We start from the raw sequence: 21,901 nt of genomic DNA, 5'->3' as shown, positions 1-21,901 counted from the left end.
AGCTTATCCTTCCTTACTACCTTTCCTCCCCCTGAGAAGAGACTAGATGAAATCTTTCCCTTTTTTTTTTTTTTTTTAATTTTTTAAAATATTTCTTTTTTGAGAGAGACAGACAGAGACAGAGCATTAACAGGGGAGGGGCGGGGGGGGCGGGGTCACAGAATCCAAAGCAGATTCCAGGCTCTGAACTGTCTGCACTGGGCCCAACAGGGGTCTTGAACTCAGGAGCCGGGAGATCATGACTTGAGCTGAAGTCGGTCGCTCAACCGAACGAGCCACCCAGGCGCCCCCCGCGCCTTTGTTTAAGTAGAAGGCAGAGATACAAACTGTATGTAGAAACTGCAAATATACGTCGGTAACAGCAGTCTCGAAAGCATCTGGCTCGTTTCCACGCATGCAGCGGGTAGCGCCTGGCCACCATGGCTGCACGCCTGGTCAGCAATTTGCTACACTTGCAGACACTGCCGAGCGGTATCACGTCCCTTATCTCACGTGATTGTCACAACCACTTAGAAAGGCAGAGCAGGGAAACCGAATGAGACACAGAGAAGGCACGTTAGAGAGCTAGTAACCCGCAGCGGCTGGGCTTGAACCGAGACGGTCAGAGCTTCGGGTCTCCCTCCCGTCAGGGTCCCCCGCAGTGGGGCCCTGGTCCTGATGCTGTACGGTCGAAGCGCGCACACCTGCGCGTGGGCAGGACGAGCCAGCCAATGAGGAAGCCGCATCGAGGAGGCGGGACGGGGAAGCTGCTAATGACAGAGCCTGCCCGAGAGGGATGCAGCTAATGAGGGCCTCTTGCTGGAGAAAGACGGCCGCTCGCCCAATGAGAGGCTGAGACCGGCGGGCTGAAGGCGGAACAGCCAGTGGGGCGCCGGGGCGGGGCGGCGAGCCCAGCGCCAACCCGCGAGCGACCGAACCCCGGCGTGCAGCCCGGATCGCCGCCCGCCATGGCCCGCGCTGCCCGGCTCCTCGCCGCGCTGGCCGTGCTCCTGGCCGCCGCCGCCACAGGCGGAGATGCCCGGCCCAGCAAAATCGGTGCGGGAAGGACAGGGTGGGGGGCTGCGCGGGGGAGGGCTGCGAGGGAAAAGGGATCGCAGCAGGGAGCTGCCGGGTGGGGGAAGGGGAGGGAAACTGGGCGAGGGAGGGGTCTTCCGGAGAGGAGCTGGCTGGGGAAGAGGCGAGGGACTGAGAGTGGGCGAGGAAGGGGACCGGCAGTGGGCAAGGTGCTGATCCCGGGTGGCGTGGGCATGTGGCGACGCCTGCCTGGGGCTGCAAAAGAGGCTCGGGGCAGGACTGGCCACAGATCTCACCAGAAGGTCCACGGACATTAAGCATCTACGGTGGACCTGGCTCTTTGCCAAGTGCCCCGATGGATGACAGAGAGGACTGGGTGTGGGTGATGTCATTCATGAATGAAGGCTTATTGAGGGCCGTCAGTGTAGCAGGCACAGTGCTCCGTAGCTCCTGTCTGGAGGAGAGACGGCGCAATACAGGGAAGTCGGTGGTAAGGCCGAGAAGGTACCCTGATAGGGAGAGCATTTCCACCCACCCCTTCAGGCCTCTGGGAGGCCTCTGGAGACTTCCTAGGAGTAACATCTAAGCCAAAACCTCAGGGAGAATAGGAGACCGAGCCCGTGGTAGGTCTAGTGGAGATAGATTTGTTGGACGACAGGGAAGAACTTTTAACAGCAGTCATCTTGGTTTTTATTACAATGTTTCATTTTGAAAAATTTCGAACATGGGCAAAGTTGAAAGAACTGGATATACAGTGATCATCTATGTACTCGCCACCAAGATTCTGCCAGTAGCAAACTGCTACTGTACTTGCATTATTACCTAATTATCACCCACCCGTTAACTTGATGCATTTCAAAATAAATCGCGGACATCGGGGCACCATGCTAAATACTCCATCGTGCATATCACTGGCTCGAGTTCCCTATTTGTTTGGAGTTTATTTCTCATCACAGTTGTCACTTTAACTCTACATGACTCCCAAAGATGTTCAAGCTCCCTCACATATAAAATTCCCACGGGCAGAGATGCTAGGCTTCTGTGGGGGGGGGGGGGGGGGGTACAGAGCCCTACTCCACGAAGCTGCCCTCTCTGTACCCTTGTTGGCAGGGAAGCATGTCCCGCGGGAGCACCACAGACTTACTGGGCTAGGACAGGGCTAAGGCTCCTTTGGATTACAAAACCACAGCTCAGGCCATGAAGAGGTAAGACAGACAAGCCTGCCAGGACTGAGAGTTTAGGGCTTTCCGGGGAGAGAGAAATCCTGAGAGCTAGAGGGGTTAGAGAAGGTGGATTTTGAGCCAGGCTTCGAAAGATGGGGAAGTCAGGCAGGCCGTGTCTGGAGGTGCGGGGCCCTCCCCCATCTCTCAAAAGTGGGCAGCAGAGTTCGCTGAGTCTTTCCAGCTGGTCCTGCCCACCTGGCCCCAGGGGTCACCCAGGGCAGGACGCTGGGCAATGCCAAGATGCCCCGTAGCTTTTTTGACTGTTCTTAGCTGTCTGACAAAAGCTTGACTTCGCCCTTGGTGATTTGGACTCTACACACGAGAATGAGGAAACTTCCTGTGAGGAGGGCTTCACCCTCGGGCTGCTGGGGGGTCAAATCTGAATACCTCAGTGTGGCTTTGGACCCTTTAAACGCCTCACCCCCGACCACCCCTCCCAGTTCCGCATGCCCATGTCGCTGTGGAGAGTGTTTCTGCTGCCTGGCAAAGCCGACTGTCCAAACGTTATTCCCCCTGTGGAGCCTGGTCTGCATATCCTCGGGCAGAATTCACTGCTTCCTCTTCAGGATTCCCTGGAACCCTGTTGCTTCACTTGGTCACACGTTGTCCTAGCTCATTGTCCATGAGTCTGTCTGCCCACTGCCTGCATGAGCTCAGGAGGACAAAAGCCTTGCTTGATTCGCTTGTGCCCCAGCACATCTTATCATGGACTAGAGAGTGGGCGTCAGGTTGTGGGGGTCGGATGAGCTGGTTCTCGATGGGGTGAGCTCTTCCGCTTCCCTATAGCCCTGTGGGCGGCTTCCAGGCCTCGTGAGAGTAGTTCCTCTGAAAAATGGGTAATTTGGGACTCCGCCACAAATGGAGGGGAAGGGAGCACACCGCTCTGTAAAGGTTAAGGGCATTCTTGAAAATGGCTTTGTCAACACTGGAAAGGAGGAAGTGGTTTGTTTTTTTCAAGATGCAGCAAATCCTTAGCTTTACCGCCTGCCAGGATCTGGGGGCATAGTGAGCCGCGCCCGGTCCTTAAACGAGGAGAGTGGAGGATAGTGTGCAAGGGCGAGCCCCGGGGTAGGAACATGTGCTGCAGGGATATGTGGGAGTGACACCTGACTTGTCTGCGGTGAGCCCGGCAAGCCAAGCTACAATTACAGGCGGGGGCCACAGAAGCAGCGAGGTGAAAGGTGACAGCACTCCTGAGCAGCGCAGGCAAAGGCACAAGTGTGAGATAGGCAAGTCAAGGCAGACAAGAAGGTGGAGTGTTGGGCGGTGGGGCGGGGAGTAAAGGCCGTGGAGGCCAGATCATAAAGAACCCTGTAGTTTTGCCTTCTTGCCAGGAGCTGGTGGTCCGTCATGGGTCCAACACGGGTCTAGTGAGGACAGATCACACCAGATTTGCCTCACTTTCTTTTTGGACCGAGTTCCACAACTGTCAGATGAGAGGGAACCTGTGTCTCAGATACGTGGTGGGCAAACAGTGTGGGTGGTGTGGCTATCCAGTTCCATAGCCTCACAGCTGCTCTGCTGGCTTTGCACCGTGCTATTCAGCATTAGCATCGAGATTAGGATCTGCCTAGACCGTGGTTCCTAGGAGCACCTCAGAGCCCACGTTGCCAGTGAAACGTTTTTATCAGCGACTTGGATGAGAACACTCACGGCATATGAACCAAGTTTAGAAATAGCAGGAAGGCAGGAGGCATAGGAAAGACAGTGGATGATAAGATCCAGAAAGACCCCAGAGCCGAAACTTTGGAGCAAGACTCCAGACCGGTATAGAATGCCCGGCATGGTAGTGAGCAACCCGTCACAGGGTGCATTCCAGTCTTGGCAAACACAGATGTAAAAGAGATTTAAGTGCCAGGTGGTAGGTTGCATTAGACCAGTCGTTGGCTGACGTCTTCAGGAAAGGGCCAGAGAATAAACAGTTTAGGCCTGCCACCATAGCATGAAAGCAGCCATAGACCCGCTACAGAGAGTGTGGCTGTGTTCTGATAAAACTTTATTTGCAAAAACAGGCGTGGGCCTGGATTTGGCCCATGGGCTGTAGTTTGCCGACCTCTGGGTTGAGTTTCCAAACACTGTTCTAACCTAACAGTACCTGTCAGTGACCAAGTTTTCACCAATTCATAGTGAAATAAAAACGGGGACAATATAACGAGTTTGTGTAAGGTTAAATGTATTCTCTTTAAATGATCCTCCAGAATTTTGAGATTTCTTTCCTGCTCTTTGTGCTGCCAAGGTGTCCCTTTCGTGACAAAAGGAGGGTTACTAGGTGACGGTTTTCAGGTTGTCCTTTGCTCTTTTTTGATGGCTTTACTAAACACTAGCCTGCAGATTTCCCTTTTGAGATGGCATAAGCCGATGAAACGCAAGGGCCTGGGAGCCACCACCCAGGAGGCCGCGAGGGTGGCACCTGTATCCTCACGGCCTTGCTCTCTGTCTCTCCCCTCGTCTGCCTCCCGGGCCTGCTGACAGCCGTGGTGGGGGCCGGGATCGGGGGCTCTGCCGTGGCCCATTTCCTCCAGCAGCACTTCGGCCCCCGGGTGCAGATCGACGTGTTCGAGAAGGGGACCGTGGGCGGCCGCCTGGCCACCATCTCAGTCAACAAGCAGCACTATGAGAGCGGGGCCGCCTCCTTCCACTCCCTGAGCCTGCACATGCAGGACTTCGTCAAGCAGCTGGGTGAGTGCACCGTCCCGGGGCTCCAGCACACAGCGCCCGAGGCTGGCGGCAGCCTTTGGGCTCTTTCCAGATCTCCCCGAAGGTCAAGGCCGGAAGGTCACGTAGCCCAGTCTCCTCGTTTTACAGATGGAGCAGCTGAGACCAGGGCGGGGAAAGCACTTGCCTGAGGTTATGCAGTGAGTTAGTTGCAGAGCCCGGATTAGAGCACAGGTTGGACTCCCGGGCCAGTTTCCTTCCCTTTCAATTTGCTGCCTCTCAATAGCCATAATCTTATGGCTTCCACATGCTGTGTGCTTGCCAGGTACCCAACATCCTTCTAGGCGGTGTGTAGGCATTACCTCACCTCCAGTCCTCCCTCCTGCAAGACAGGGGTTGTATCTCCTGAGGAAACGGAGGCTCAGAGGGTGTCTACACCTTGGCTGGGGCCCCGCAGCTAATGAGTAAGAGAGCTGGATTCAACCCCAGCAGCATGTAGCAAAGCCACAAAGACATACACTGTTTGACACACAAACTCGGCTTCTCAGAAGGGATCCTGCAGGTGTACTTGAAGATGTGCTAAGTGGCATGCACACAGGGTTATTCATTACAGTGTTGTTTGTAGTAGCAAAAGGTTGAAAATATCCCATGTGCCCACCCACTGGGGTCTGAGAGTAAATATTAAATAGCCAGCAGACAGTTCAGCAGGCAGATTGAGGAAGTCCTTTATGCCCAAGTATAGAACAATCTACAAGACACAGTACGTCAGGATGGTGCAGAGCAGTGTGTGGAGGGTGAGGGTGGGAGGAGGAAGAACCCCCTAGATATATACACATATGAGTGTTTGCAGAAAATGTCTCTGGAAGGATGCTGAAGGAATGTTGCCCTTGGGATGGGGGAACTTAGTGGCTCAGGGACAGGAGTAGGAGGGAAATGTACAAAAACCTGTGGCTTGGGGCAGGTCTATAACCTCTAAGCCTCGGTTTCTGCATCTTTAACTGGGATGCTGTCACCTGTTCTGCCTCTTCCCAGGCTGAGAAAGGATAAAGTGAGATGCTTAAGTCTCAGGGCTCTGTGAGCTGTAGCATGTGGAAGCTTGCAAAGAGCCGTGAGTCCTTCCGGGCGGTCTTGGTGTCCAAGGCCACCGTCCGAGAGCAAGCCCTGCAGCTGTCAGCCCCTGGACATTCCGGGATGACATCTGAATTTCCCTCCCTCGTGACTGAGTGAATCCCTGTGGGGGGGGAAAAAAAAAACTGAACTGGCATATTATTTACATTGTCACGTCTTTATTGGACTAGCCAGCCCAGTGCGTTCATTTACTGTTTTATTTATTTATTTTTTAATGTTTATTTATTTTTGAGACAGAGAGAGACAGAGCACAAACGGGGGAGGGGCAGAGAGAGAGGGAGACATAGAATCCGAAGCGGGCTCCAGGCTCTGAGCTGTCAGCACTCAGACGGGGGCTCGAACTCACGGACCGCGAGATCGTGACCTGAGCCGAAGTCGGACGCTTAACCGACTGAGCCACCCAGGCGCCCCTCGTTCACTGTTTTAAACAAGCAGCAAAGATGAACAAACTGTAGCGTTCATATTCCCTTTAATGGAGCCCGTCCGTTTGCATCCTTCAGGAGGACCCTGCGTTTTGCTTCAGGCACCACTAGATCTCCTTGGGGGCCCCGTGAGAGGGACCTGAGGGGCTCCTCCCTGTCTCCTCAGGGCTGAGGCACCGGCGAGAGGTGGTGGGCAGGAGCGCCATCTTCAGCGGGGAGCACTTCGTGCTGGAAGAGACGGACTGGTACCTGCTGAACCTCTTCCGCCTCTGGTGGCACTACGGCATCAGCTTCCTGAGGCTGCAGATGTGGGTGGAGGAGGTCATGGAGAAGTTCATGAGGTACGGCGGGGCAGGCCGCAGGCAAGGCCTTCTGGAGGGAGGGAGGAAGAGAGACGGGGAGGGACCCAGTTGGACTGTAAATTGTCGAGAAGGAAAAGGGACTTCCTTGCTCGCGTGTGAGAGCCCCGCACAGTGCGGGGATGGGTCTCCGGTGTTGCCGCACTAGCCTTCCTTCCCTCCGCTGAACTGATGATGAATTAAGAGCCTGGGTTGCAAATACAGCCACCTGCAGGGGGCGCACCGGGGATGTGAATGAGTGCAGTAGAGAGGGGGCAGAGAAGAGGAGGGAGCAGGTGCCCTGAGGAGCAAGGCCCCACCCAAGGGGGCAGCCAGCTGTGGCCTCGTGGCAATGCTGACCTCATGTGGCGAGATCTTCCAGTTTTTTGGAAGAAGCTAGAAGCCCAGAGTTATGTGTGAAATCTGGTTTTTCAATACATGCAACCAATTCATCTTATAAGTAAGCGAAATGAAGCATGTATAGGCCTCACGCAGCCTGTGGGCCACCCACTTACGAGCCCTGCTGTCCCCCAGTTTCCCCATCTAGAACAAGCTCCTTTTTTCACCACTTCCCTCCTCCCTGGGTCCCGGTCTCCTCCCCGACCCCTTCAGATAATGAGCACAAGTGGTCCAGTGTCACTCTGTCCACTTCCCACAGTTCACCCACTCGCCGGTTGGCACCCCAGCTCTCTGCTGTATGTCCTCCCCGCCTCCTGGCCCAGAGGCGGTCATTCAGGATGGCCCCCTGGCCTCCTCCACTTTCTCCACCTCCTCAGCTACGCCTTTCATGGCACTTCTTATATTTTCCAGGTGTCCCCCAAAGGTTATGTCCTTACCCCTCTTGTTTCTTCTGTTTCTCTCCCCTGTCAATTTTACCCAAACCGACAACGCTGAGTTTTTTCTTTCGCGGGAGAGGAACTCTGTCTGGACGTCCCATTGACGATCAGAGTCAACACGGTTACAAAGTAGCCCAGGCAGAGGCAGCGTTTCAAGGACCAGTACCTCTGGAAATCTACCAGCAGATGAGTCCCAGCAACCGCTAGTCCCTGAGACCGGGAGGGGGGAGATGTGGAGGGACGAGACGGGAGCTCGGGGCTGCGTGAGAGCCTGTTGGATGGAGCCGGACGGGAGGCCAGTCTGGGCTAGCACAGAGCATGACGACGTTGGCGTAGGACAGGCGCCATCGGGTCCAGTGTGGCCCCAGAAGCCAGCGCAGAGCCAAAGCCGCTGCAGATGGGGCAGTGTCTGTGGGGGCGGGCTGTGGCCCACACTGCCCAGCAGTTGCCCCCCAAGTGAGAAGTGGGCTGTGCCCTCACAGGGGTGCCAGAGTCACATTTCGCAGAGCCGTGATGTGAAGCCAGGTCTAGTGGGATTCCAGGGTGTCCGCCCCACCCTCTGCACTGTCGCTGTGGCTGGGAAAGGACCGTCAGAGTCAGCAAACGGGCCGAGTAATCAGCCTTCTCTCCCCCCTACACGGAGAGGAGGGGCAGGTCCCTGCTGGGGCTCTCAGGTGCGGTGAGCCAGCAGTGGGCGGTCAGCCAGAAGGCCTTTCGGCACAAGGGCTCCTCTGCGTGTCTTCCAGGATCTATAAGTACCAGGCCCATGGTTACGCCTTCTCAGGTGTGGAGGAGCTGCTCTACTCGCTGGGCGAGTCCGCCTTCGTCAACATGACCCAGCGCTCCGTGGCCGAGTCCCTGCTCCAGGTGGGCGTCACTCAGCGCTTCATCGACGACGTCGTCTCTGCAGTCCTGCGGGCCAGCTACGGCCAGTCCGCGGCGATGCCCGCCTTTGCCGGTGAGCCTCTGGCCCTCGGCCTGCCTCCTGTCCTTCCCCTGGCCCACAGCGCCCGGAAGGGGCTGGGGTCCCCTTAATAACCTCACTTTTACCAGGCCTGGTTGACTAAGCACCTTATTGCCTCAACCCTATTTGATTCTGGCCATCAGTCCTCCAGGCTGGCAGGAGAGAGTGTCCGCCCCACTTCTCAGATGGCGAAAGGAAAGCTGAGATCTAAGGTCCAGTGTGTTTCCACCACTGAGTTTCAGGAACTGCCCCACTGGGGCCTCGGAGCCCCCGGGTACTCCTCCGTCAGCGTGTCTCCTCTCCCCAGCTTGTTACTGGGGCCAGGGGGCATGTTCACAACCTGCACAGGCTGGGTCCATCCCTCCTCCTAGACTGCTGACATGGAAGGTTCAGGTTCATGGTCCTCTTCTCCACCACTCACGCTTCTACCCGCTGGCTCCCGAGCATGACCTCCAGCCCAGACCTCCCTCCAGGACTGCACATTCAGCAGGTGCCTCCACTGGGAGGCCTGGTGGGCACTCAGCGTGACCAGATCTGAACGCCTGACCCTTCCCCTCAAGCCCGCCTCCCCTGCGGTCTTCCCAGCTTGGTTGGTAGTAGCTCCTCTCTGTGGCTCCAGCCAAAACCTTGACTCGTATGTCAAGAAATCTCATCTGCTTTGCCTTCCGCATATATCCAGGGTCTGGCTGCTTCCCACCACCATTTCCTCCCTGACCTGGATTACTCCAGGTCTCCCGCCAGGCCCCTCTCCCCGCCCTCCTGCCCCCTTCCCCCTGCGGGCTCAGCTGCAGGATCCTTTTAAAACAAAAGACACATCATGTCAGGCCTATGTGTAAAACTCTGTTAAGGGCTCCCGCTTGCCTTCAAGTAAAACCCAGAGCCCTTCCAGTGGCCTTCAAGGCACCGCCTGGCCTGGGCCCCACCACCTACCTGCTCATTCATCCCCGCTCCAACCACTCCGGCCTCCTTTTCATGCCTCCAGCGTTCCAGACACACCCCTATCTTGGGGCTTTTAGGTGGCCCTCCCTCCACCTGGAACATTCCTCTCTGGTAAACTCTTGCTCCCCACCATGTCTTTGTGCAGACGTTCCTTTTCATGGAAGCTACCCTGCCACCCCACTCCTGCCCGCAGCAGGGCCAGTCCCCCTACCCTGTGGCCATCAGCTTCTAGCTGCCTATTTAATCTACTCCTTTCATCTCTTCCCACTAGGAGGTAGGCTTCCCAGGGGCGGGAAGCTCTGTCTCCTTTGTTTACTGGGTATCCCAAACACTTAGAAAAGGGCCTGGACCATTGGAGGCACTCAGCCCATTTTTGTTGGCTAAATGAATGAAAAGGTTTGTATTTAGCAAGTACCTCCCACGGCCGGGCTGCTGTTCCTCTGACTGTTGGCATGGTTACCTCCCTCCCAGCCTTCAGGTCCTGCCAAGTGTCCCCTCAACGAGGCTGTCCTGCTCCCTCTTCCAGTACTTGTGTGTATCCTTCAAGATACAATTCATATACCACACAATTCGCCCCTTTATTTTTTTTTAAGGTTTTATTTTTAAGTAATCGCTACACCCCACGTGGGGCTCAAACTCACAACCCCGAGATCAAGAGTTCAGTCACCGACTGAACCAGCCGGGTGCCCCCAATCCACCTATTTAAAGCGAACAATTCAATGGTTTTGAGTGGTGTAGCCATCATCCCAGTCAATTTTGGAATACTCTCATGGCCTCCAGAAAATCCCATAACCGTGGCCATCACTTCCCCAGTAACCCCCTGCCGTCTAACCCTGGGCAACCACAAATCCACTCTGCATTTCTATGGATTTGCCCCTTCTGGGCGATCTGTGTAAACAGAATCTTACAATCTGTGGTCTTTTATAGCTGGCTCTTGCCCTGAGCATATTTTGACTTCATAGCATTGTAGAGTTTGTTGTATTTGTGGGTGTGTGTTGTCTCTCATTGTCCGTGTTGGGGAAGTCAGGCCTGAGAGGGAGGGCTCAGCGGGCAGGATGGTGCTGGACTCTCCAGCCGCACAGCCCAGTGGTTCTGAGAACCCACTGGCCGCCCTCCCCCGCTTTGCCTAGGAGCCATGTCTCTCGCTGGGGCCCAGGGCAGCCTGTGGTCTGTGGAGGGAGGCAACAAGCTGGTTTGTTCCGGTCTGCTGAAGCTCACCAAGGCCAATGTGATCCATGCCACAGTGACCACTGTGACCCTGCAACAGACAGGTGAGTGAGCAGAGTACGGGGTGTGGCCACTCCATTCCTAGACCCGTGCTCACTTCCACCACTCTGCCCCTAAGCCCTGGTCTTGGATCTGCGGGGGAGCGGTTCCAACAAACCCGTGGAAAGCCCCGGCACTGCCGAGTGACGCCAGAGGGCACTGTCGTCCTGAGTCAAATGTCAGAGCCAGAAAGCTGAGACTTGCCTTCATCTAGCCCAGTTCGTTTGACCACGGAGGACTTCGAGCCACAGCCTTGCCCGAGTTCCTCCAGCTAGTCCACAGCAGAGCTAGAGCCAAAGCTCAGGTCTCCTGACTCCCAGTCCAGTGCTCACCCTGCAGCCACACCGGCATGGAAAGCCCAGGACCCACCATCTGGACAGCCCAGGTGCACGGGAGTCTCATCCCCTCAGCACTAGGCCCCAGGGGGAGATCAGTGGGTAGAAACCGAGAAATAAATCGACTTTTGTGCTCTATTCTCTCTCCTTCCAGAAGGGAAACCCTTGTACTATGTAGAGTATGAGAACGAGGTGGGCAATGGCTCTGACTTCTATGACATAGTGGTCATCGCCACCCCCCTGCACCTGGACAACAGCAGCAGCACCATCAGCTTCGAAGGCTTCGACCCGCCCATTGATGCCGTCCAGGGCCCTTTCCAGCCCACCGTCGTCTCCTTGGTCCATGGCTACCTCAACTCTTCCTACTTTGGTTTCCCCGACCCTAAGCTTTTCCCCTTTGCCAGCATCCTCACCACGGATTTCCCCAACTTCTTCTGTGCCCTGGACAACATCTGTCCCGTCAACATCTCGGCCAACTTCCGGCGGAAGCAGCCTCAGGAGGCAGCCGTTTGGCGAGTGCAGTCCCCCAAACCCCTCCTCCGGTCCCAGCTGAAGACCCTCTTCCGCTCCTATTACTCGGTGCAGACGGCTGAGTGGCAGGCCCACCCCCTGTACGGCTCCCACACCGGCCTCCCGCGCTTCGCCCTCCACGACCAGCTCTTCCACCTCAATGCCCTGGAGTGGGCGGCCAGCTCCGTGGAGGTGATGGCCGTGGCTGCCAAGAACGTGGCCCTACTGGCCTACAACCGCTGGTACCAGGACCTAGACAAGATTGACCAGAAGGATCTGATGCACAAGGTGAAGACTGAGCTGTGAGGGCTCTGGGGAGATCCCGGAAGGTCCATCCCCGCCGACGATAGATCACCCCCGCTAGCGGCCACGGTCGGGCAGGCTGCGCTCCCCCGCCAGGCCTCGCTCCGGCCCCTCATGTGTCGAGCTGCTTCTCCTTCCGGCGTGGGTCCAGGTGGCCCGCTCTCTGCCTCTCTATCTTAAGGACTCTCTCACAGTGTTTGCTTCTTTTTAAGGGGGAGAATGAGAGAAGGGAAGGAAATCCCAGCCCGTGTATTCATTTTATTTATTTTTTTTAAGAAGAAATAAAAATCCACCCTCTCCAGCTGCTTCTGATTGGGTTTTCTAACTAGAATACGGGGATCATTGGGAGGAAATACGGGGAAAGAACTATGAACCAGATTTCTTTATTGTTTTTCATTGCCTACTCCCAAAATGTGTGTGAGGCAATACCTACAATGAAATACAGGTACCAGACGGTTACAAATAAAGTAGAAGGGAAGATCAGAAAACATCAGACATGATCAAAGCTTCCTCTGTACTGTGCGCTTGCTAGATGTGAGGTGCTTAGCTGAGAACTTACTAGACACCAGCCAAGCCTCTCAACAACACTGCATGTTGGGGGACATGACTGTGGTAGGACCTAAGGAAGAGATGGTGACCTCAGTGGAGCTCTTGGGATAGCTCTGAGCTTCCTGACATCCAGTGGGAAAAGGGAAATATACCAGGCCATAGGAAGAGAAAAGCTTTTCCTCGGCACCTGGAAGAGTTGGCCATTGTGTCCATTATGCAAGGGTCGAAGAGTGATATAGTGGACCTTTCTTGCAAGAATACCGGTTCCTAGGTGGTGGAGGGTGGTCCAAAAATATCCTTCAAGCAGATGGAGGCCCAAATTGGCTTTGAAGTTGTTTTTGCTGTGCTGAAGTGATGGTTGTGTCAGTGAAGAAGCCGGTGCCTTTAAAGTGCACGTAGCGCGTACCTGTCGGTTATTATAGGAATTATGAAGCTGGCACATCGGTAAGAATGTTCTACCTCTGGTTGAAGTAGTAGAAAACCAATCTTAAAGTGGCTTCAGCAATAAAAAGAGGTTTTATTGGTTATGAGAGTCCGGGTACAGGGCAAGCATCAGCTCTGTGCTGTGCCAGCGCCATCTTTTCTCTCCTGGTCAAGGATGGCTGCCAAGAGCGCCCAGGGGCAGCAGTCTCGCACGACTGTGAACACAGTCGGCTCTGGGCCAGCTGGGCAGTGGGCCCCTGCTGAACCAATTCTCTGTGACCGAGCAAATGCCGCGTGCTAATTGGTTTAAGACTCAGCTGCTAGACCAGTAATAGGGACACAGGGGATGAGACGAAGCTGATTGGCTTAGAAGAGTCAGGTCCCTCCCCTGGAGCAGCCTTATCCAGACTACAAGTTAGGAGAAGTGGAAAGGGGGTTAGAGAGAGGCACTCTGTCAACCACGTGCAGGGTGGGGCTGTGCCCTCCCCCTCTTCTCAGGGCCAGTGGAATCAATATGTAATGACATCCTTTCATGGTCTGTGTTTGGAATGAAGATGCCACGGGCTGTCCTATTGTAACTGATGGTCATTGGTATTGGACCAAGGCCAGTTTCAACCTTGTCCCTGGTAACCATCCCTCCCTTGCATCCCTAAGGAGGTGCGCACAGAAGAGGCAAACGAGGACAATTACATCGGATCCCCAGTCCTCAGCTGGGACTTTGGCTGGTTCTTCAGAAACTTCCTTTATCTGGGTAGACAGGCCTGAACAGCTCAGAACCAAAGCAGGCCAAAGTGCCCATGCTGACAGCTGGCCTGCTTCCCCGAGTCCAAACCTGAGAACTGGATCTCACCACCTCTCCGCCTGCAAGGAAGAGCCAGAGATTCCTGAAGATAGGAGACGGGATCATAAGTTCCAGCAGGAAGCCTTGGCCCCAGGGCCCACCCCAGCCTTCTCAGACCAGGACAGAAGCCCCCAAGGGCCCACAGCCCTCTGGGAGAAGAGAGAGCATTTGCAGAGACAGCCCTATAATTTGCCAAACAGAGCAGGAAGGAGGCCACACTCATACTCAGTGGTCCTGGGGCAGTGTGGTGGACATTTAAAACTCTTTGCAGGGTCTCCATCCCTACAGCAGGTGACCTAAGCAAAACTTGAACACTTGGGGGTATGGGAGGTGGTGGAGGATAGAGCTGGGGATGGCTAAAGAATGGGAGGGGCGAGAGGAATGCCTTGCTCCCGATGCACCATTTTTTTTTTAATTTTTTTTAACGTTTATTTATTTTTGAGACAGAGACAGGGCATGAACGGGGGAGGGTCAGAGAGAGAGGGGACACAAAATCCAAAACAGGCTCCAGGCTCTCTGAGTGGTGGGCTCACAGCCCGATGCAGGGCTTGAACTCAGGGACCGTGAGATCATGACCTGAACGAAGGTCGGAGGTTGACTGAGTCACCCAGGCACCCCCCCTACCCTGCTTGACACACCTTTGAAGGAGCAACAGGAGCTGGGGCAAACCTTGGGCTCCCCCTAGAGGCCTCTGTGCATGCGTGCATGCATGCATTCAGCATGCATTCATGCATCCAGCCCTGCACTCTTTTGCACTGGACCCCGTGCTGAGTGCTGGAGATGCAGATAAGGCCCCTATGCTCATGGAGTGGGGGGTTCTTACCAGACAGTGTAAAATATGAGTCACAGACTCAAACCAAAGGAGGTTCCTGGGCACAGTGTAGACCCAGCTCTCTCCTTGGACCTCCAAAGGTCCTGAGCTCCCTGCTGCTGCCTTTAAACCAGGGGACTAGAAAGGGCCAGCTGCCAGCCCAGGTTCCCAAGGCCAAGTTCCTAGGCTGCAGAATGGTAACACTGGGAAAGACCCTGAAGATCCGAAATCCCATCTGCTTGTTTCACAGACGAGAATACTGAAGCCCAGAAAGTTAGGAAAAAGCAACATCCATATAAAACTAACCGGCACTTACTGAGGATCTCTGTGTGTCTGATGCTCCAGTAGGAGAACAGCCTGTCCCACCGGGATGAGGAGTCTCCCCGCCCAATCCCTATGCCCCAGGGAACCCGAGTCTCCCACTAGAGCAACCATCCTGCAGCTCAGTTCTTCCCACGCCTGCACCCCACCACAAGGCCTTGACGCCGTGGGTCCCTCGTGTGCTGCTGAAGTCTTACTGAGGCCTGGAGAGCAGGCTGTGGGGCCTCACAGGCGAACAACCCCTGGGGAGGAGGGCCGGCTGCTGGAGGCATCAGCTTGGGCTGGCACATGAAGTCTATTTTCCATGTGTCTGGAACCAGGCCAAAGCTTCCTGGGGTAATTTTAACCAGTATCCGCTCTAGAACAATACCAAAAAAGGTAAGTTGCTTACCACCCCAGACAGGCTCATACCTAATCATTGCCCTTTCATGAATTGGACTCTTAAAACCTTCAGAGCTAAAACTGCTTTAGGCACTGAAGGAAGAGTCGCCAAGCAAAGTGGCCCTCTGTTGGCTGTTGGCCCTCCTGTTGAAATTAACCCTGAAGTGCCAGCTGTTCTTAACCTCACAAAATAGACTGAGCCCCTCAGCTGTCTTGGAGGAGGAAAGGTATTTTTAGACCCTGGAACAACTGGTTTAGGACTAGCTGTGGGGGGCTAGGAGGTCAGGGGGAGGATTGAATTGCAAGGAGGTAATGGGGGGAGCGGGGACTTATCCAAAGGGCAGGAACCAGCAGGGGTTTAACGACAAGGCAGTCCACACTGCCTTTTTGATCAGCAAAGTATCTTGATATAAGCCAGCGGTTCTCCAAGTTCTCCAAGTGTGGCCCCCGGACAAGCAGTTATCACCCGGGAACCACTGCATTGGAAATGCGAAGTCTCAGCTCTCACCTGGAACCCCTGCACGTGGGGCCCCCGCGATCTGTGTTTTAACGAGTACTCCAGGTGATTCTGGCGCTAGCTAAAGTTTGGGAACCGCCGATATCATGAAACCATCTATCCAGATCCCCTTACACATAAGGCTGGAGGAAAGAATGATCGACACGGGTGCTTCCCAACTCTTGAGTGTTTGTTCAAAGCAAGGGATCCCAGCCCGGAAAAATCCATACCCGCGTGAAAGTTTCAGGGGCTGGCTGGCCCAGATTAAAAACCCCCCACTCTCTGGCAACCTGAAGGCTCTTCTGTGGGTCTAGGGCTGACCTGCAGAGAATCTCAGAGCTGAAAGAGCCCTTCTAGGTCACTTACTCTAACCAAAGCAGGATCTGCTCCACAGTATCCATAGAGCTTCAGCATTAGCCTGGCTTTTCCAGAAACCGGAAGCTCCCCGCTTCCCTAAGAGCTTGCTCGCAACCGTCCTTGACTTATCTGGGGGAGAGATGGTGCTTGTTCACTCCTATATAGGTTTATATCAACGAAGCTCCAATAACATGGTTGAAGTAGGCTTACAAACCCAAATTAAAGGAAGTATGTGACTGCCCTAAATGGTAGAGTGAATGCAGTATTTTTAAAATAACCTATGTCAGTGTTGGAGACCGCTGAGCGATGGAATATCCCTTTTTATTGATCTGAAATCTACATCCCAACAGCCTCCCACCCCCCACCCTGGTTTCAGCTTCTGAGCCCCAAGGAGCGAACCCAAAGTCTCGCTTTACAAAAGACAGCGTTTACTTTTCATTGGCCTGGCTTGGCGCGGGGGCGCAGGGAGGGTGGTCTCCGCGCCCCGCCCCCCCCCCCCCCCCCACGCAGGCTCTGATTCAGAAGATGCAGGTGCAGCCCACCGCAATGGTCTCCATGACCGCACGCTGGCGGCAGGGCCCCGTGCGTGGTGGCAGCGGGCAGAGGCGGCGGCGCACGGGCACCTGGCTGAACACAGGCACGCTCACCATGCTGCGGTCCTCCTGCATGGTGAAGGGGTTCACGCAGCCCAGACACAGGCACCGCGCCTCCGGTAGGTCCGCGGGGATGCGGCTCGGGTCGTGGTTGATGCTGCAGGAAGGCAGGAGAAAGCACTGAGTGGAAGGCGGTGGGGGGAGGGGAGAGCAAATCAGTCCCCAGGAAGCACACCCCTACCTTTTCTCACTGGGGTTTTCATTCCCACAGCAAGACTGCGCGGTGGTGGAGGATGGACAGTAATTAACTCCGTGTGCCAGGTGAGAAAACCAAAGATCTCGGAAGGCAAGCCAGCCCCCAGGTTATCCAGGCTCAAGGTCACCCAGCTCCCTTCTTTCATCCACCGGTTGCCCATCCCAGTACTAGATTCTGCTCTGGGATTGCAAAGAAGCTAAGGCCTTCTCCGTCTACCCGCCCACCCCCGCCATGTTCATATCCCTGGGAAACTTCTTCCGTGGGAAACGATAGATGAGCACATTGATGCCTAATCCTCACGAGAAGAGGAGTCAGGAAGCCTGGGTTCTATTCTGACTTCGTTTCTATTTGTTCAGCACATATTTTTCAGACACCCACCATGTGAGTCTGTCCTGGACATTAGGTGTTCACTGATGGGCAACACAGACAAGTTCCCTCCCAGACCTGAGAGTACAGGGACTTGTTTTATGACCTTGCCTTCTCTGTGCCTCAGTTTCCTCATCTGCTAATTGGGAGGGAGGGAGTTTGACTGCGGACCTACAGCATCAGCATCACCAAGAGCTTGTTAGAAAAGCAGAATCTCATCCTTGCCCCAGACCTCCTGGATCCAAACCTGCATTTTTATAAGACCTCCCATCCCCTCCCCCCCCCCCCCCCCCCCGATTCAAGGGCACGGCAAGTTTTGAAGTCCAGCTTTGAGCAGGATCTTTATGGAGCCCTCCAATTGCCACATTCCAGATACGGTAGCCACTAAGCCACATGTGGCTATTTAAATTGAAGTTAATCAGAATTAGTCAACTATCCCTCAGTTGAGATAAATAAATTTAAGACAAATAAAATAATCAAAATTAGCTCCTCAGCTACACTAGTTACTTTTCAAGCGCTCAACAGCTCAGTGCCCACCGTGTTAGACTTTCCATCAAACCAGAAAGCTCCGCACTTCTAGGATCTCGGGACCTAAGTTGCGCCCCTAAAAAATCTTTGGCCTGACTTGTGAGTGAGGACCCTTCAAGGTTACTCGGTTTCTTCCAGCACGCAGGCATTTGGCCCCTTGTGCATGCCAGGCTCTGTGCTTAGAAGTAGAGCTTTGACCGAGGTAAGGCACCGACCCTGTAGTCTGAGAACAGCGGGTTTTGGTTCCCGATCACGTGGAGGTGTGTGACATATCACTCTCTGGGCCTCTTCCTGCAGATTTTGACGGAGTGGGGCACGAGAGTCCTTAGATGACTCTGATGCGGGCACTGGGGAGGTGCCAGTCGTGAGAGGCAGATGTAGACACAGAACTCAATACTGCCCTGCAGGCGCTGTGACTGGGAGGGTGTACAAGGCACGCCGAGGCAGAGGAAGTGAGAGCCTTGCAGGCACTCCAGCGGGGATGTGGGGAACACGAATGCCAGGGCTCTGCACAGACAGCTCATTTAATCACAAGCCTATAAAACCGACGAAGTTTGAACTACCGTCACCCCCACTGACACGCAAGAAACTGAGGCTCGGAGAGGCTGAGGCTGCCCAAAGCCACGCAGCGAGTAGGGGGCAGAGCCGAGATTCAAACCCAGGCACTCGGGCCTCCCGATCCAAGGTGTAACTATTACAATGGTGGGGACAGTGGGCACGGTGCCCCCCCCCTCCCGCCCCCCACACGCGGCTTGCCCGTGGCTGCCCAGCCCAGCCTACCTGTAGCCCCAGGGCGACAGACTCCTCTTGTTGGACAGCCACAGCTGCAGGTTGACCTCACACTTCCTCCTGGCCGGCTCAGAGCTGTTCCTCAGCTGGGCTACCATCTCCCCGAGGTTCCTCTCGTATTCCTCCATGCGGGCGTACGGCTTCGCCTGTGACACCAGGTCCAGCGGCACCTGGTGAGGCCCAGAAGCCAGCGTTCCAGGCCGCCCTGGCCCCTTCCTCTTGCCTTTGGGGTTCCTGGGCTGGCCCAGCCCCAGGAAGATGGAGACGGTCAGAAGGAACAGCTGGGAAAGAAGGCCACACGTCAAAGATAGGAGAGCCGGGTGTCCCTCTGGGCCAAGACTCCAGGCTCAGGGAAGAGAGAGGGAAGAGGGCCTTTACAGGGACCGCCTCACCTGCCAGGCCACCACAAGTATAGACATGCGGACGGGACTAAGTCCCGCCTGTATCACCTCTTCAAAATCTCCCCACCTTGCCATTTATCCATCTGCACCACCATCCCTCAACAGCCTCCCACCTGGTCTCCCCACATCCCCCTGGTCTCCTTCAATCCGTTCTCTGCACCATGGCCAAGGACAGCTGCTTGAAATGCCGATCTGATGTTAACCTCCTGCTTGACCGTTCACCCTTAGGTTAAAGACACCCCTACTCTGCCACATGGTCTGACCTCTGCTGAGCCCTGCCTCCTCCAATCTTACCCCTGACTTCCTCTCACACCTGCGCTCCAGCCTCTGACCTTCTCTCAAGCCCTTCCTCCCAAAATGCTCCTTCCTGCCACAGGGACTTTGCACAGGCTGCCACCCGCAGAGTCCTGCCTCCCTCATTTTTCTAAATGCCTCTTACCCCTCAACCCCTCATGTCTCAGCCCAGTGTCACGTCCCTCGGGATGCCTCAGTGGACCTTTTGGGGCTCTCAACACCACACGCCCCTTGCATGCCTGCAGACTTAGAGTTCACATGTGTGGTTCTGTTATGCATCCCTCCCCTACTAAGCACGGACTCCACGCAGGCAGGCATTGCAGCAGCTTCCATATACTGTCTCCTCCCCTGTGACTGAGTCAGTCAACGGCTGTCACCATCCCTGCCCCTTCTGTAGCTTACAGTCTGGGTGGGGGAACAGACGGTGAACAAGTAACAAGCACCTAAATCTCTAGCGATGAATGTGATGATGACGCGGACTGCCTGTGGCTAGAGATCAGGGCCAGCCGCTTAGCAGCAGCCGAGTGGTCCCGCAAGGCCTTTCTGGGGAGCCGGCATGTAGGTGAAATTTGAAGGATAAGAGGGAGGCAGATGTGGGCAGAGGGAGTCTAAATATCTCACGGGGGTGGGGGTCGGGGAGGGGTGGCAGCGTGAGAAAAGGTTTGCGTCGATGAAGAGCTTTGCCGGGGAAACCGCGAGGCTGAAATAGAGTGTGCAGAGGAGGGGGCGTGAGATGAATTTGGGGACATGGGCAGGTCGCGGCTGAGGATCCCTGTTGGACTCCATGACACCTGTGCCCCTCTCGTCTATGCCCGGCCCTCTGCCTGCCCCCACCCATCCACGCCTCACCCGTATCCAACCTCGCCAACCTCCGTCCACTTCTTCCCATAGAACCCAGAGCATCAGGAAAGTCTCTGGCTCGCTCAGGAGAAGCCCCGGGAGCCTGGCAGGACCCGACTCTCCCGCAAGGCAGGGAGACAAGGGCCAGGACTGGGGTGGAGCCCAGGGCTCGCCAGAAGGGAAGAATCTTCATTGGGGCGGGGGGCGGGGAGGGGGGGTTTCATCTTGTCCCTGCATCTAACCAGGCTCCCACCTGCCCCAAACCACTCACCTCAGCACCTGCACAGCCCAGGCCTGACCGATCCAGGCTACCCAACAAACCTTGACCCTTGAACACAAGTTCCAGCACAGCCCCTCCTGGCAACACCACTGCCTGGCACAAAATCCACCAAAGAGATTCAAGTCGCTAAATTCTTCCCTTTTGGTCCCGGATACTGGTGCAGGAAAAAAGGCCTCCTTCACAATTGGCTTTCTCCTCTGGGCTGCTCACCCTGGCGCCCTTGAACTTGGGCCCTCCACTCAGAGAAACCTAGAACAGGATCCAAGTCTCCCCACCTCCCCTGGGAAACAGAAACACAAGGACTTGCCCAAGGTCACACGGCCTGGCTCTCAGGACCCAGGGACTTCTCTGGAAGAACCCCGATAACGGAGTTTGCCAGGCTCCCCCGCCCCGGACGGCTTGGGCCTGAGAGGGCTTCGCTGTGGACGGGCTGAGCCCAGTTCAGGAGCCCGAGCTGTCGGCCATGGCCACAGCCTCTGAGACCGGTCTCTGTTTCTTCCTCGCCCTGGGGGAGAGACGGCAGAGGGAGAACTCACCTCTGCAGATTCCAAGCCAAACAGAGGCAGCCATGAATCAATAGGAGAGAAGTAACGAAACACTCAGGCCCTAAAATGGGGTGGGGGTGGGGAAGAGCCACGTACCAGGTTGTGGGGCCAGTCCATCCCGCGAGCCAGGCGGTTGGCCAGCAGCTGCCGCCCGCCTGGAACCCCAGATGCCTCCGCCAAGAGAATGGCAGCAACAGGAAGGAGCGAAGCAATTATAGCTCGTCAGGGGGCTGCTGGGGGGTGGCTGGGTGGGCTCGTCATCAGCTGGGAGCCTCGGGCCCCCAGCTGGCTGGGCCTGGCGGCGAGGGGCGTGGGGGCAGGCCAGGAGCCGGGCCGAGGTGCCCAGGGGCTGTTGACTAAGGGACAATGCCCTGTGTGTCCAGCGGGGCCCTGGCGGGTGGGACCTCCGCCTGTGGCCTGCGGCTAGCCACCCGGCCGGCACCCACAGGGCCGGCTAAGACAATCAGCTTCGTTTGCTTTGGGGATGGCAAGGGGGTGAGGGCAGAGGCGGGACGGGCTGTCCGTTGGTCAGGAGAGCAAATGTTCTCGAGTGTGCCAGCCAGGAGCGGGACGCGGGCCCCGTCTCCCGGGGAAACAGCCTCAGGCCCTCCGGCCTCAGCCAGCCTCAGGTGAGTTCAACGGCCCTGGGTGGGGGAGCCCCACCCGCCTAGTCAGTTCACAGGAAGGGAAACTGAGGCCAGAGCAAGGAAGGGACTTGTCGAGGATTACACAGTGGGTAAGAGACGACAGAGCCGGGATTCATACCTGGTCCCTGTGCAGGCCTCTATTCCCCCACCCCATGCTGTTTGTCTTGGGATATTTTCTGCACAATTCTGGCCTGCTGTGAGCATGTTTCTGAATCTGTGCTCCTGCGCCGGCCAAGTCGCAGTTCAGGAG

General features: G+C 55.8%; 2 protein-coding genes across 4 annotated transcripts; one reads left to right on the top strand and one right to left on the bottom strand.

Moving 5' to 3' along the window:
- Nucleotides 1-862: 862 nt before the first annotated feature.
- Nucleotides 863-12,355, top strand: PCYOX1L (prenylcysteine oxidase 1 like). 2 transcript variants are annotated; one of them, XM_047852796.1, is made up of 6 exons: nt 864-1,035; nt 4,710-4,916; nt 6,609-6,783; nt 8,363-8,574; nt 10,650-10,790; nt 11,275-12,351. In XM_047852796.1, the coding sequence occupies exons 1-6, from the start codon at nt 948-950 to the stop codon at nt 11,934-11,936; spliced, it is 1,485 nt and encodes a 494-aa protein (XP_047708752.1). In that variant the 5' UTR covers nt 864-947; the 3' UTR covers nt 11,937-12,351. The 2 variants fall into 2 exon arrangements, with proteins under 2 accessions (XP_047708762.1, XP_047708752.1); XM_047852806.1 differs by lacking the exon at nt 4,710-4,916 and having other exon boundaries at nt 863-1,035; nt 11,275-12,355.
- Nucleotides 12,356-16,432: 4,077 nt separating this feature from the next.
- IL17B (interleukin 17B) lies at nt 16,433-21,214 on the bottom strand. Of its 2 annotated transcripts, none has more exons than XM_047865842.1 (3): nt 21,101-21,214; nt 18,636-18,925; nt 16,433-16,862 (listed from the first exon to the last, which is right to left on the bottom strand). In XM_047865842.1, exons 1-3 carry the CDS (start codon nt 21,119-21,121, stop codon nt 16,631-16,633), a joined length of 543 nt encoding a protein of 180 aa, XP_047721798.1. In that variant the 5' UTR covers nt 21,122-21,214; the 3' UTR covers nt 16,433-16,630. The 2 variants fall into 2 exon arrangements, with proteins under 2 accessions (XP_047721798.1, XP_047721790.1); XM_047865834.1 differs by lacking the exon at nt 21,101-21,214 and adding an exon at nt 20,189-20,261.
- Between the last annotated feature and the right edge of the window lie 687 nt (nt 21,215-21,901).

This window comes from Prionailurus viverrinus, chromosome A1 (genome assembly GCF_022837055.1).
Source record: "Prionailurus viverrinus isolate Anna chromosome A1, UM_Priviv_1.0, whole genome shotgun sequence".
In the NCBI taxonomy this organism is placed as follows: domain Eukaryota; kingdom Metazoa; phylum Chordata; class Mammalia; order Carnivora; family Felidae; genus Prionailurus; species Prionailurus viverrinus.
The sequence above is the reverse complement of the archived record's forward strand: the minus strand, read 5'-3'. Positions and strand labels throughout refer to the sequence as shown.